This window comes from Manis pentadactyla, chromosome 14 (genome assembly GCF_030020395.1).
Source record: "Manis pentadactyla isolate mManPen7 chromosome 14, mManPen7.hap1, whole genome shotgun sequence".
Classification (NCBI taxonomy): domain Eukaryota; kingdom Metazoa; phylum Chordata; class Mammalia; order Pholidota; family Manidae; genus Manis; species Manis pentadactyla.
In genome coordinates, this window is record NC_080032.1 from 75,608,042 (window position 1) to 75,623,608 (window position 15,567).

At 35.3% G+C, this 15,567-nt stretch overlaps 1 protein-coding gene across 8 annotated transcripts in view; it reads left to right on the forward strand.

The window, feature by feature from the left end:
* The window catches only part of PLEKHA5 (pleckstrin homology domain containing A5), a 223,793-nt gene that overhangs the window by 116,044 nt on the left and 92,182 nt on the right, over window positions 1-15,567 (forward strand). For all 8 annotated transcript variants that reach the window (XM_057491827.1, XM_036889350.2, XM_057491824.1 and 5 more), the window contains exons 4-5: window positions 13,260-13,343; window positions 14,066-14,186. In XM_057491827.1, the coding sequence (XP_057347810.1) occupies window positions 13,260-13,343; window positions 14,066-14,186 (205 nt within the window). The remainder of the gene's footprint in view (window positions 1-13,259; window positions 13,344-14,065; window positions 14,187-15,567) is intronic.

The following is a 15,567-nucleotide window of genomic DNA, read 5'->3' on the forward strand; positions in this document are numbered from 1 at the left end:
CCTGCTTCATTTTATTTTAAAACTCTTCATATTAGACTTAAGTAATTAACACTTTTTTATGCAAGTGACTAAATAAATATTCTTTTAAATGACTAAAATATACCCTGTGGTCATTTTTATTGTTAGGTGGTTTTACAAGTGCTTTTTTGCATAGATCATTCAACAGTAAACTTTAACTCAAATTATCAGGCTCCTCATTCATTGTATTGTGGTTGTATGCAAACCATTGTACTTGATATTAATGGGGCAGAGAGCCAACAACTTTGTAAAGTAAGGAAGTGACTTGATTTTTCCTCTCAATAAATCTCTGCTAGCACATTCAGGTGTAGCTATATTTAGTGAGGACTTCTTTAGGTGCAGGTAACATAGCTTGGTGCTACCAGGTACTTAATCTTTTCAAAAGCCCTGTGGTGTAGGGGTGGGGTGGTGGTTTTGTTTCCTATTTTACAGAAGGAAGTCAAGGCTCGGTGAGGAGGATGGTGGAAATGGGGGAGAGCTTGCTTACAAAGGGGTGGGTTTGGATGCTGGTAAGAGGGTTGAGAGATATAAAGAGTCGAACCAAGGGGAAGGATGGAGATGTCATGACATGTCTGCTTAGGGTGATTTCTAGGTGCGAGGCAGAAATGCCAGTCTTCAGTGTTTGGCAGAAAATTACTTTGAGTGGATTAGTGTATATTCTAAGAATATTTCTGTTTAACCATAAAGTGCCTAATATAACCTTCCCATTTAAAAGCTACTTAAAAATCACTCAAATGACTTAGAAGTAGAAAGAAATACCTAAATTATTTTAGGCATTTTTGCTTATAATGTAATTTATCAAGTGTGCTAAAATGTAACAGAGCCGTAACACTCAGGGTGGATAGCAGTTATTAATGTTAACAGGTACATTTTGTACGTAACTAGCATGGTGTTAATTGAATTATTCTTGCGTTTCTTCTGAAATGACCTAAGATTTATTAAAAAGTGTTTATTTGATAGATGCTAAATACATATTTTGGTTTTATTTAAGAAGTTTTTTTCCAAAAGATGATTTAGAAATCATCAGTAAATAACTCAAAAGTAAAACAGATGCATTTGTATGTGAGCCTTACATTTTGATTTTTTTTTCTTTATTGTTTCTAGTCTGTAATAATGCCTTCAGCTTTGTACTTACAGAATTACATCATACTTTTTTTTTTTTTTCAGTTTTCAGTTCCTGTTGGGTGCTCTTGTAAAAACCCATGCTTGACAATTATTATTTGTACTTGAAATTCTTTGATACCTATAATCAGGGAGATAGGAGCCAACATTTATAATTAGGTGTGATAATTTTGCCTGAGTAGCTAAGGGTGGGAAATGATTGCAAAGCCTTAGAGAATAGGAAAATGGAAAAGAGATACTGGGTTTAAAATGAAATTGGAATTGGGAAAGGTTTTATTACTGTGCTACTTATACAGTCAGCATGATGCTAGGCAGTGAGACTAAAGGAGGCGAGAGGAGGGGCGGGGAGGGAGGGAGGCTGCGTGGTCAGGTCTGTAGAAGAGACGAGGCCTCTAAGGAAAGCATAGTGTATATTCTGTTTGGTTTTGGTACCAGGGCTCAGAAACCTGGGAGAAAATGCAGGACAGAACTGAAAAATCTCATTGGCTGTGATTCGAGTCAAAGAAGGGGCCCCTGTGGGAAGAGGGAGATCTTTAAAGGACACCACCCTGGCCCTGGGGGCACCTCGTCACCGCCTTGTCTGTCACTGTGTGGCTCTGACAACTTTGTAAATACTGTGAGCCTCAGTTTAATCTTTGGTAAAATGAAGATTGTAATACCTCACAGGGTCTGTATGAGGATTGATTGGCAAGTTTCAAGTGCATATGTGACCACTGAGTGGGATGCTCACATGGCAGTTATTGTCAGGGTTATGATCTTAATTAGGGCTGGGAGTGAGGATCAGTGAGGTGCTCACACCTGGTGAATCCTTTCTTTGCCTCCAAGAAATGTGAGACTGTCCATTTTTTAAATGATGTGAGGAGAAAGAAGAAAAAGGGTTAAGACCTTAAGGAGAATTGGTAGATGGTGGGTAAATGAATCACTGAGGTTTGAGCAGGATGGATGTCTGGAAGCAGTTAGTTCTAAGTTAAAGGCAAATGGTATTTAGTACAGGATGTTGGGAAAGGAAATATATACTTCTCATGTTTTGCAAAAAAAAAAAATTGCAATCTTTTAGATTGCTAACTCAGTGGTTATTTCTGTACATAACTAAGGCTCAGGAATTCACTTTTTCAAGAAAAGGCAGGGAGCTTTTAGTGTTTTTCTTTGACTCTTAAAATATTGCCTTTAATTGCAAGCACTGCTTTCCATGCCAGCATATTTTCAGTTTAAAAATAAATTGGAGAAACAAGTCATTGTGGTAATTTTTAACATAATGTTTCTCTCCTTTTATTAAAAAAAAAAATAAGTGAAAATCGTTGCTTACTAAAACAGTAATGAACTTTGTTTAACAATATTTTTAAATTATTCTGGACTGTCAGAGAACCAAGTGATTTAATAACTAATAAATTAAATGACTAAGTTTCTGCTACAAACATGTTTTAAGCCTAATTTGAAACTGAGTTTCAAAGTAATAAGGCTTTATGACTTCTACAGAGAAAGGCTCTTCAGTTTTAAAAGAAGTTGCTGGAAAGTATTTTTGTCTGATAAATATAATGAAACAGAGGCCAAATTGAGAATATACAATACCCTTTTTGGTTTGAGTAGAAGGATATTGAAAACAAGAGTTATAAGTACACATCTGAGCACTTTGCTTTGTAGTTTTCTACCTAGATTTCAGAAATACGGTTTGTTCCATGATTTCCATACCCCTTGTTCCTTGTTCCAACCTACAACATTGTGGATATGTGGCAGCATTTATGGGTTTGGGCCTTTGTAAAAGTCCAAGTCATGATAACTGGCTTTGTTACCAGAGTTGCCAGAGGAATTGCCAAACCACTAGGATACCCTATTTTTCTTATACTAAATTAAATCCTTTCTTTCCCATTAGGGAAATGCATGATTCAGAGCAAATCATACAAGTGGGTTTGCATCTGAGTTTAATAAGAGACAACCAGAATCTCTTCTGTGGGATAGTTTTCTAAAGTACACTTTTATGTGTGTGTGCATTTTTGTGATAGATTTTCAACCTTACACTGCTGCAGTTACATAAAATACCTAATAATTAAGTTTGCTTTGTCTAATAGGTCACTCAAAGGAATTATCAGTTGTTATTAACAATCTTAATAAGAATTTCAATATTTCTTAAATTAAAAAACAGAGTGTGTTTTGTATTAAAACAGTCATTGGAGTTGCCCTTGAAACAGGTGTTTAAAAAAAGAACTTAAAAAACAAGTACTCCCACAGGAGAGAATTGTAATATTAAGAAATAGCCAGTACATAGTTATTAATTGGCCAAAACATTTTTTAATGTTTTTTGTTACATTAAAATCAAAAGCAACAAAAGCAAAAATAAACAGTGGGACTACATGTAACTAAAAAGCCTCTGCACAACAAAGGAAAACAACACAAAATGAAAAGGCAACCTAGCAAACAGAAGAAAATACTTGCTAAACATGCATCTGATAAGGAGTTAATATCCAAAGTACATAAAGAACACATACAACTCAGTAGAAAAAAGAAACTGGTTTAAAAAAATGACCATTTGAATAGGCATTTTCCCAAAGAAGACATAGATAGCTAACAGACATGAAAAGGTACCCAACATCCCTAATCATCAAGGAAATTTGACTCAAAACCACAATGATACCACCTCACCTCACACCAATCAGAATGGTTAGTATCAAAAAGACAAGAAATAACAAGTGTTGGCAAGGATGTGGAGGAAAGGAAACCCTCCTACACTGTTGGTGGGAATGTAAATTGGTGCAACCACTTTGGAATCAATGTGGAGGTTCCTCAAAAAATTAAAAAGATAGCTGTTGTATGATCCAGCAACTCCACTTATGGAGGTTTATCCAAAGGAAATGAAAACACTAACTCAAAGATATTTGCACCCTCATATTTATTGCTGCATTATTTGTAATAGTCAAGACCCAGAAGCTACCTAAGTGTCCATCAGTGGATGGATAAAGAAAATGTGTGTTTTATGTCAACTGTGCTTCAGTAATTTTTTTAAATGTGTGTATATATGTGGTAGAATATTGTTCAGTCATAAAAAAGAATGGACTTTTGATATTTGTGACAGTATGGATGGACCTTGAGTACATTTTGCAGAGTGAAATAAGGCAGATGGAGAAAAGACAAATAGTATATGATCTCACTTACACGTGAAAACTTTTTTTAAAAAAATGAACTCATAGATACAGAAAACAGATAGATGGTTTCCAAAGGGAGCAAGGAGGGTGAAGTGGGTCAAAATGTACAAACTTACACTTATAAAATAAACAAGTCATGGACGTATAATGTACAGCATGGTGACTTTAGTTAATAATGCTATATTGCATATTTGAAAGTTGCTAAGTACCTTAAAAGTTCTCATCCCCAGAAAAAAAAAATTGTAATGATGTATGGCCACGGATGCTAGCTAGACTTATTGTGGTGACAGTGTATACAAGTGTCAAATCATTATGTTGTATACCTGAAACTAATATAATGTTATATATATATCAATTATACTTCCATTTAAAAAATGAATAAATAAAAACAGTACAAAGAAAATAATTTTTTCTAAGCGTGGAAGTAAAACCTTTGGAGTTCTTTAGGTTCTGGTTGCATCACCCTCTTTACTTTCCTAAAGCTTCCCCAAAAAAGAAATTGGTAAAACAATTTTCCTCTTTTACCAGATACAACATAAAAACCTATGTGAGTTGGAACCTGTTTGTATGAGTTGCTTTCTCTAAGAAAAATAAAATGTTTCCTTAGCTAATACCCTTTCCCTTCCCCCCTTCTTCTTGACATTATATATAATCTCATTTTATTCACCTCTGTGTGGGCCACAGACAACGTTGTGAATCTTGATCTGTGTAAGTTCCCTTAACCATTGGTTGAATTAGGCATAGGCTCATGAGATGACCAGGGAACTTTTGGGGAACGTCTTGAAAAGGGATATGTCAGGAGAAACTCTCCCTTCATCTCTGGATGTTGTGGTCTACATGTGATATTTAGGACCAATTTGGGATGGTGACAGCAGCCAATTTGGGATGGTAAGAGTGCCCAGCTAACTAAATAGGACAAGTCAGTCAGCTGCTGCGTTACGCCGTCATGAATAATCATATTTCCTTGAACTCATTAATGTTCTTATTTATATAAGAAGGAATAGCTTCTTTCCTTGTTGGTTCTAAGAATGTAATATCATGTACTCATTGATTATATGTAGCATTGCTCTAATACTTAATTTTAACTTTTTAATCTAGCACTCCTCTAGTCCTGTGTTCATTTTTTGCAAAAATCAAACAAATCCTGGTGTTTTAAAGTACTTAATGAGGGTATTTTACCTATACCTGTCAGTAAATATCAAATACAAGATAGACATTTTGCACTCCTGAAGTTTTGAAGTTTTGGCTCTACGGTTAGATAGCAGGAGTTTTAAAACCAATTTCATTTCTCAGTCTGTAATCAACTGTGTTGAAAACTTTAATTCTTTCTTGGTGTAGTTTGAAATAACACTCCATTAAGAACGAAGTAGTTCTTTCAGTAATACTGACTTTTATCATTATACTAAAAATTTTAAGCACCATAATAACAAACAAATCTTTTTTTTCCCCTCTCTCTAAACCCATAGTTTTACTGGGGTGTTTATTTGAAATGTGCATTTTAGGCATTTATTCAGTGTCTGGAGGGATTGTTTCCTGTAGGATGTCACTGGCATCCTTCTTTATAAGTCTGCTGGGGGAAGCCTAGCAATGTGGATCAAACAAAAAAGTCTTGTTCCAAACACCCTGGAAAGGGACACAAATACCAGCTTCCCTCACCTCCAGAGCCCTGCCATGCAGATGAAGGTACTCTTCATATAAAAGCATCTGCCACTTAGAGCTGATTCAAAACGAGTACGTCGTTCTGTTGCCATAAATAGGTTATAGGAGCTGTATGGTTCATAAGCTTTCTCTTCTTATGTAGGCTACCAGAAAGCTCGGAACTGCTTAAAATAGCACACCTTCTCCCAGGTTTTCTGGTACAGTTACCTGCATGATGCATTATTTGGTTCACACAAGATTTGCAGGGGAGTAAGGTAGAATAATAAATTTGTGTTCCATCTCCAGTAAACATGTCATTTTTAATTTGTTTTATATAATTTGATGGAAACATACCATTTTATACACACACTTCTTCATCTTCAGATCTTTTAAAACCAATCATTATTGAATAAAATTGTTCCATAGAGGCTTTAAATAAGCAGGTCTTTCATTTGATTTTCTAGTTACAGTAAATGACTGAATGTCTGGTAATAAATAGTGAAGAGGGCATCATGCCAAAGAACAAGCAATTTGTGTTGCTATTTGTCAGTTTCTTGGTCTCTTATAAAAAATGGCATTGATTCCATCCTTTTCTCTGGGCCTCAGATCCTCAGGTTGAGCTAGTGTGTGACCTATTTCCTTCAGTCCTGGAGCTTTTATATTGGAATTACTTTTCTTCCCTGTCTTTTTGACATCTAAGGGGCAGGTATCTATACCTGAAGCATGAATCCAAGAGCGATCCCAGCTTTATACTTTGAAAATAAATACTGAGTACAGTAGGACCCTTTTATCCATGAGGAATATGTTCCAGGAGCCGCAGCAGATGCCTGGAACCACAGATAGTGCTGAACCCTATATAAATTAAGTATTTTCCTATGAATACATACCCATGATAAAGTGTAATGTATAAATTAGGCACAGCAAGAGATTAACCACAATAACTAATGATGGAATATAACAGTATACTGTAAATAAAGTTATGTCAGTGTGGTCTCGCCCTCTCAAAAATATCCTGTTGTGCTGTACTCATCCTTATGATGATGATGTGAGATGATAAAATGCCCACGTGGTGAGCTGAAGTGAGGTGAGTGACGCAGGCATTGTGATGTAGCGTTGGGCTCTGGTTGACCTTTTGGCCCTGTGTTAGGAGGAGGATCACCTGCTTGGGGACCACAGTTGCCTACAGGTAACTGAAACCATGGAAAGCAAAACTAAGAGTAAGTGGGGGGAATACTGTAGTGGAATAGCAGGGATTCTCAGCAAGTATTTGGACGTGTCCTAGTGTCTTGCCAGTGGGTTTCAGCTCTGGACAGGTGCACTCTTGCTTTGGTGAGACCGAAAAATGACAGTGGAATGTTCCTGGGGTGCAGGGGTTTATACCCGGCTTTACTCCCAAGTGGAAGGTCAGGCACTAGAATGCCGTCCGCTCAGAGCGAGTCTGCAGGCAGAAAGCCGGTCTCTGCCTCCGGGCCTCTCCACTCCGCAGGTGCTCTCTGTCCTGGGCACTGCCACCACTCCAGCATCTGCTCTCCTGCAGCCGTGCAGCCCAGAGCTCTGGCGGAGCTCTTTATAGAGTCGATGACAACGTAGTGCCTGCATGTGTATAGTGAGCCAAGCCAACCAGGGTCAGGTGAGAATCTGGACCATAGGAACTTCCCCACACCTAGTTTAAACTGTTTTAATGTAAATAGTTGATTGGACAATAATCTAATGACAGCAACATGCCCGAAGTCCTGTAGTTCATAATAAAAATAAATAACTATGGAGGGCTTACTCTGTTCCATGCTGCGTTACACTGTTCACTCTTGTCATCCTCGTAAATATCTCCACTAAATTTTAACACTTTGTTCACTGCTACTCCAGTGCCTAGAACAGCTCTGAAAGAACAGTAACAGCCTGTGGCATAGCTACTGTTGCTAAATCAAGACATGGAGAGTTAAAGTAACTCATCTGCAATCACCCATCTAGTGAGTGGAGGACCTGGGATTCAAATCCCGCTAATTTTTTTTTCAGAGCCTGTGCTCTCAGCTGCCATTATTTCCCATTGCCTTTGTTGTCACTAGAGATAAGAACACACAGAGTGAAGGTGGATTATTCATAGAGTCCATTGTTGGAGGGTATGATGGTCTCCTACAGAGTTTCTGAGCCTCAGCACTAGTGGCATTTGGGGCTGGATACATCCTTCATGTGGAGCACTTTCCTGCACATGTCAAGATGTTTAACAGCATCCTGGTCTTGCCCCACTACACACCAATCCCAGTTGTAACATTGAAAACCATTACCAGATGTTTCCATATGTCCTCTGGGAGGTAAGATCTCTCCCAGTTGAGATCCACTAGTCTAGACCTACGCATAGAATGTCACAGAAGTTTGGAAGTAAGAGTAGGTGAGTACCTGACGTCATATTTAGAAAAGTTGGGACTGCCTGGTATGCCTCAGTGAGTTCAGAGACAAGACAGGAGTTGGTCTGCTCTGTGACCATCTTTCTAAGGTTCCTTTTCATTTTGAAGAGCATAAAAATCTCTGGCAAGGATTTTTCTTTTTTTAAGACAGCTTGTCTTTTAAAGCTTCAAGGGCATTTTTAGTAGCATAGAGGTGTGTTAGTAATTTAAGTAGCACAGTCAGTTTTGGTATAACACAACACATAAGTTCCTGAAGATCACTGTGCAAAGTCAGGCAATGAAAAATCATGGGGCTTTTCTGGAAAGTGGGTTTAGGAACATACCACTTAAAACCTTCATTAGTAACACACAGAAATGAAGATAGGAACCTAGTAAAAGTGATTGCAATTTCACACATGTTAAATGGTTAGGAAATATAAAAATATTGCAAAGATACTTTGCCTTGAAAAAAGACCTGCAGTTTGCTTGTGGAAACGCACATGGAGAGGGTTTCAGCTTGTGAGTTACTGGGAAGTTTTGGGAGTAAGGATTTTGAAATTAGCAAGTTGTATCACTACATGTGGATGGGTGTGTTTCAAAGCCACAATGAACTGATGTCGCTGTAGAAGTTTGAGGTTGTGCAGGTGTGTGGCTAGATTCCACTGGGCAGTTTTCTGCATTTTCTGGGGCTCTCACAGACAGGGCGATGCATAAACAAATGCAGAATTTATGCAAAGCTCAAATTGTTCCTTAATAAATGAATCACATCGGAATATATTTCTACACAGGTGTTACAGCACAACTGATGGCACTCTTGATCTGAATTTTGAGGCCCATCAAAAAGAGGCAAAAAAACTTGTGAACTACAAAAACAATGACAATTGTAGAATGAAAACATAAGGTTTATGAATAATACTGGGAACAACTGTGGTAAATTGAGTAGAGGCTGGGAATCAACATCCTCCCTGCCCTCACTCGTGGGCCCAAGCAGACGTCCTTTCTCCTTTGTGCCAAGAACAATGGTAACATCTTGATTCTTAACAGTGGACCAGCCACCTCCCAAGTGCCCAGTTACTGCATGTATTATAATTAAGATACTAATATTATAACACCTATTATGTATTAAGAGAACTCTATACATTAACAAAGGTGGCTTTGTGGAAAATTTTTTTTTAAGACTAATTTGGATTTCATTTACATTATTTTTGCTTAATGGCATTCAATATTTAATTCACTTCTAGGTTCTGTGAATGATTTGGAGGTTATGTTTATCCTTTACCATGGTAGTACTTCAAAATGCAACGTTAATATAAAAATGAAGTGTAAATGCCAACATAATAAACATAATAAGGAATGATTTTGAAATTGAAAAATATATAAAATAAAATTGTAAATATGTCTAAAAATACGTTTGCACATTGAGGATTCACAGTCCTATTGTGTAGAGGAAAATTACTGTGTTTAAGCAATTAAGACTGGGATTGATATTTTGGGTTGTCATACTTAATTTGTTTTGGATGAAGTAGTTAGAAAACATTACTTTGGTTTTTCTGTTTGATAAGTATTGTTTTATAGGAAATGGCAGTTTTTTTATGCTACTTGTAAAATCTCAATCTTTTAAATTTGAATTTTATAGAAACTTCTTGAGTGTAATTTAAAGTACATCATTGCACAGATTTTAGAATTTGGTGTTTTAGGAAAAGGACTATAGTTTCTGAAAATTAGTAACCAAGAGCCAGAATCTTAGGAGTGTTATGTCAGTGAAAACAAATGAATAAACATTTGAGAGATTGTTTACTCTAATAAAGTAAACTTCTGTACTTTGTGTTCCAATTAGGCATCTGTAGTGAGAAAGGTTATTTCTTTCATTAAAAAATGGTAAAAGAGGGGATCAACAGAGGTGAGGCTTAGAACCTCACCCCCCCTGTTCTGAGAGAAATCTTCTGCATACGTGGATGTTTTATGGCCCTGGTATAGCTTGGATTAACACATAGTCTACAGGCACACACCTGATCATCTACATTTGCTCTCTTACAACACTAAACTATGCTTTCTACCTTTATCTTGTATCTACCTACCACTTCAGCATTTTATTAAAAATAATAATAATAAAGAGAGAAATGTGCTATCCACATATAAATCAAGTATAAAAACCAAATGAGTATTCATATTTGAACTGACTGTTTATAGTTCATAATGCATGAGCAAAACCGAAAGTTTCTGTGATGACTGCCCTTGTACTGTTCACTATGTAACTTATTCATTATGTAAGAATTTGTTCTCCATGTAAGAACTTGTTTGTTATGCCTCAGAAGATTGGAGACTGACGAAAATTAGGCTTGGGGTGGATTAATGATTGTGCATTGAGCATTGACTCCCCTATACAGAATTTTATTGTCGTTAACAACCATTTGATCAATAAATATGAGAGATGCCCTCACAAAAAAAAAAAGGACAGACTTCCAATGGTAAAATAAATAAGTAACCGGGATGTAATGTATAGCATAAGGAATATAGTCAAGATATTGTAACAGCTTGGTAGGGTGATAGCTGGAACCTAGAATTATGTATATAAATGTTCTACCACTGTGTTGTACACTGGAAACTAATGTAATGTAATACTGTGCGTCAACTACCCTTCAATAAAAAATAATTATTAAAAAAAAAATGATAAAAGACTTTTGTGTTAGAGTGTCCCTGTAAATTGCATATGAATTTTTGTTAGTTTAATACCGTATCATTAAATAAAAGAAAACACATTCGTTACTTTAAAGAAGTATAAGAAGAACATACATATTCATATTTCATACTGGTTTTAGGCACTGGCGTTTTTACTAAGATAGAATACTAAGGTTTTTATTTAGTTAATTTGACTTGAAGACATTGTGCTCTAAACATCCTTGAGTGATAAAAATGTCAATTTAACTGAAATAGCATCCACGCGGGGGGAAAGAATGTTTGTTCTCCTCTCTAATCATTCCTATTTAAAAGTCTCTACTGCCCCGCATCCTTATCTAGCGTTCAGGAGGGCGGAGTGGTCTCTCAGCCCAGTAGCCATGGCCAAGCCATGCTGTTGCACTGTAGAGCTTCCGGAATATCAGACTCGAGTCTGCTGTATTCCGCCAAGGCAAGATGACATAGCACAGGAAAATAAGGCAACATAGAGGGGGATTAGTTTTCTTTTTGCAATCTTGATTTTTACAAAAGGAATTTGTGTATTTCTGTTCCAGCTACTACTCAATCAACTCTACCTTTTTAATGCTCTTTCCCAAGGAGACCCTTTAAAAAAGTTGGTATCTTCCGTTTTTCATTAAGATCCTTATCACAGGTTATTTTCCCCATGGGGTTTTACTCTGTGAAAACATCAGAATGTACATACCTTGACATATTTGTAATAGTCATCACGGGTATGTCATTATTTTCCACTTGCCTCCAGAGGCTCTAATTTATTAGTTACTCTGTTATCAACTTTTTTGCTTATTGCATAAACTGACATTGAGACCTTAGGTTTCCACTATCATACTTCTTAAAATCAGCAGGTAAGAACATCACTTGCGTACTTCCTATGTAGTAAAAATATCACCCCACTTAAATATCTGTAACTGCCAAATCTTCACAACTACTGAATGTATTTGTATAAAAACAAAATCACCACGAAAAGCTGATAATTTAGTAGTCCTGTATGCTTATTAGACCAATCAACTAAAAAAACCAAAAATACTTATTCCATATATCATCCTACCATCATAATAGTCCATATGTAATTTTTTAAAACAGGTCTCTATGCAGTTTTCATTTTTATTAATGGATAATGTTTGAGTTACCAATAGAAATAACATTAATGAAAGTTAGGATTTGGAAAAGGAACTTAAGTATTTAAAGTTTGCCAGAAACTTTGTGGCTTATGGTTATAGACTTCCCACGACACAGAGCACATGTAACAATCGCTTAAGATTAACACAGCAATATTCAATACGACATCTTGAAATTTTTCACTGTAATGCAAGTAAATTTTCTAAGACCAGACACACCAATGAGAGATCTTCCTCACAGGTTGCTTTATGGTATGTGACCCAATGGAAAAAAAGATGCATTTACAAATGATGACGTATATTATTTAATATATCAACGTGTATTGTTTATTTTGGGCATCTACTATTTTTTGATTTAGACAAATAGTTGGGAATTTTTTCCCCCTCTCATTTCAAGAAGACAGTTAGAAGGGCCTAGTCTTATTATTCAACCTTTAAAAAATCGTTATTTCTTAATAAACAAAGGTCTTGTTCTCCAAAAAATAGTTGTCTGTTAGTTGAAAGCAACATTTTTTTTCAGCAAACAGGTTTTTCTTTGTGTTGTTGCTTGTGCATTTCATTTAAGGTTTTTGTTTTCTCCTTCAGAGTTCATTTTTCTATAGTGTATTTTACTCAAGTATTGCAAAAATCACTCCTGTTACATTTTTTATGTAAAGATTACTTAGTGAAACAAAACATCATAAAATCCTGCTCTTCCACTAGTATTTTTCAATGTGTTATTTCCCATATAGTAATGTTGTTTGATTTCCTTTTTCCATATATGAATTTAGCAACTGGGATACAAAATAACGGAGGTGGGTAGATACTCCTACTTATTTTTTTGTGGCTTGCCTATCAAATGTAAAGTGCGGTAATTGTGGAGCCAAGTCGTCTTACCTGTGTTTATAAAGTAGTGGGAAGAAAGAGTTGAGATCAGATGGCGGGTTGCGTAAAAGCTGTATTATAAAACAATAGTAGCATTTACACACGTGTGTACACAGTAGGTAGAAGAGGTGTATTTAGGAATTTCAACACCTGGGGCTTTGAATTCATCTCCACTGCTCACTAACTTTAACTTTACAAGAAAGCAATAGCTGTTTTGCTACCAGAATATTGGAGAAACATTTTAGTGATGATAAAAATACATATGTTTTCTTTTTTTTCTCTTTCAGCCATAATGAGAGGAAAGTGACCTGTAAACATCCAGTCACAGGGCAGCCATCACAGGACAATTGTATTTTTGTAGTAAATGAACAGTAAGTATAAAGAGTTTCGTGGAATGGCTCCATTCAAAGTGAGCTTAGCACTGAGGTTGCTTCTATCCATATTTTTAAAACAGGGCAATTTAACAGTTTTCTTATCTGAATATTTACAGTCAGAATAATAACAGAGTGCCATCTGTTTACTCTCTGTGGTCTAGAAACAGACTTAAATTTTTTTTTCGTGAGAATTGTAATTTCTGAAGCTGTTTTTACAGTAGTTCAAACACAGAGAGTAAGTAAACTAGAGCCCAGGATGTAAATATAAATAAGGTCAGAGAAACTGTAAACTTAGTCCAATTATTAACATAAATTGAGCTCAGTTTTCCCATCCTTGAAACAGAGGTAATCGTGATTACCATTTCTCAGGATTCTTATAAGCATCAAATGAAAGATGTGTGAAAATATGTTGGTAAGTCTGTTCACAGAAATTAGTTATTGATATCATTGTTAACAGTTTTCAATATTAGAATAGCTAATCTTGTAACTGAATTTTTAATCCTCCAATTAGGTAACCAAGGAGAATGTCTGTAAAGATGCTTATGAAGATAAACATGATATTGACTTACATCATGCTTAGGAGTGCTAAATTTTAGAGTGTTTAATGTTAAGCTCTAGTATCCCACTGTGTTGAAAAAAGTAGGATTAACTCTAGGAAAGCTTTATTGTTAAGCAGTTTACCTATGCAGTAGGTTTTAGCATTCTGATATATTTTTCAGGACTGTTGGAACCATGACATCTGAAGAAAAGAAGGAACGACCGATAAGTATGATAAATGAAGCATCTAACTATAACATGACTGCAGATTATGCAGTGCATCCAATGAGCCCTGTAGGCAGAGTAAGTTACTGTGCTTACTGTTAATTATTGATAACTGGTATAATTGGTAGCATCTATTACTGTTTCCCTTAATGGACACAGAATAATCATTTCATTTTTATTATTACCTGAACCTAATTATATTCAAGATAATTGACATCAGAAGCAATGGCTTGAAATATAAAATAATAAGATTGTATTTTAATAATTTAATGATACTTTTAAAAAATATTACAGAGTTCAGATTTTGAATAATCTTACAAATGTAATGAATGTTTGTGTGAGCGAATGGCAGTTTATAGAATCAATTTGTTTTAAATGTTGGAATTAATATCATGGCCTAGAAATCTCATTTTCTTTCTGTTAATTATGCCTACATCGAGCAGACTTACACTATTTAGAAATAAATGTAAAATCCCGTACTGCTAAAGAGAAACCAGCGTCAGCGGGCTTGATGACTCTGAAGTATTTAGCATCCACTATATGAAAAGTGCCATAGCCATACCGAAATAGAAGTGGGTGGTTTTTCTTTATAATCAGGAAAGAAACTGTTTGTTTACTCTATGATCCTAGAACTTTGCATCTATAAAAATTAGTAGTTACTGCTTCTTGTACTTTAAACCAAAACATTAATGTTTCAAACTTAGAATTTTAATATAAAAATTTCTTCAAACTCTTGGAAATTTGCTACTAAATCTGAATAAATAATTGCCTTACAGTCACTGCTCAGTTCCTAAGTTAGTGGATAGTGAACGAATCAAGCAGTGATAAAAGAATAATCTTTTATTTAATAAATATTTTTTATTATAGTAAATTATGGTTATTAAAAAGAAATGGATAATAATAGTTACCTATTTTAAATGCCTTTTGAGGTTTTTAATGTGAAATTTTGTAAAATATTACAAGTAAGTGTTAATAATTTGTAATTCTTATATAATTATAGCATAAAGCACTAGTAGGATAACTGAGCATTAATAATGGTTCATTAATATATTTTAATTAAAATCTAGAAAACTGATAGGTGAACCGAGGGCCACTAACTAAGTCATTGTCTGGAAAGAAATTTGCCCCACACTTTACACCAAAAATATCCAGATGGATCCGGTGTTAAAAAGTTAAAAACAAAACTATAAAGCACTCCTAAAAAGTTGAAAGATTGAAAACAAAAACTCAGAATACAGGCAGGCTTCCTAACATAAAACTCAGAAGTCAACATAGGAAATAATGAGAAATTCAACCACAGACAATATCACACATACATAATATCTGCAATTCACATAACAATTAGAGAATAATTTCTTTATAATTAATTAAGTGCTTATGAATCAATCATAAAATGGCTTAAAACCCAATTTCAAAATGGGAAAATTATGTAAAATCACTTTCCAGAAAAGAAAATGGA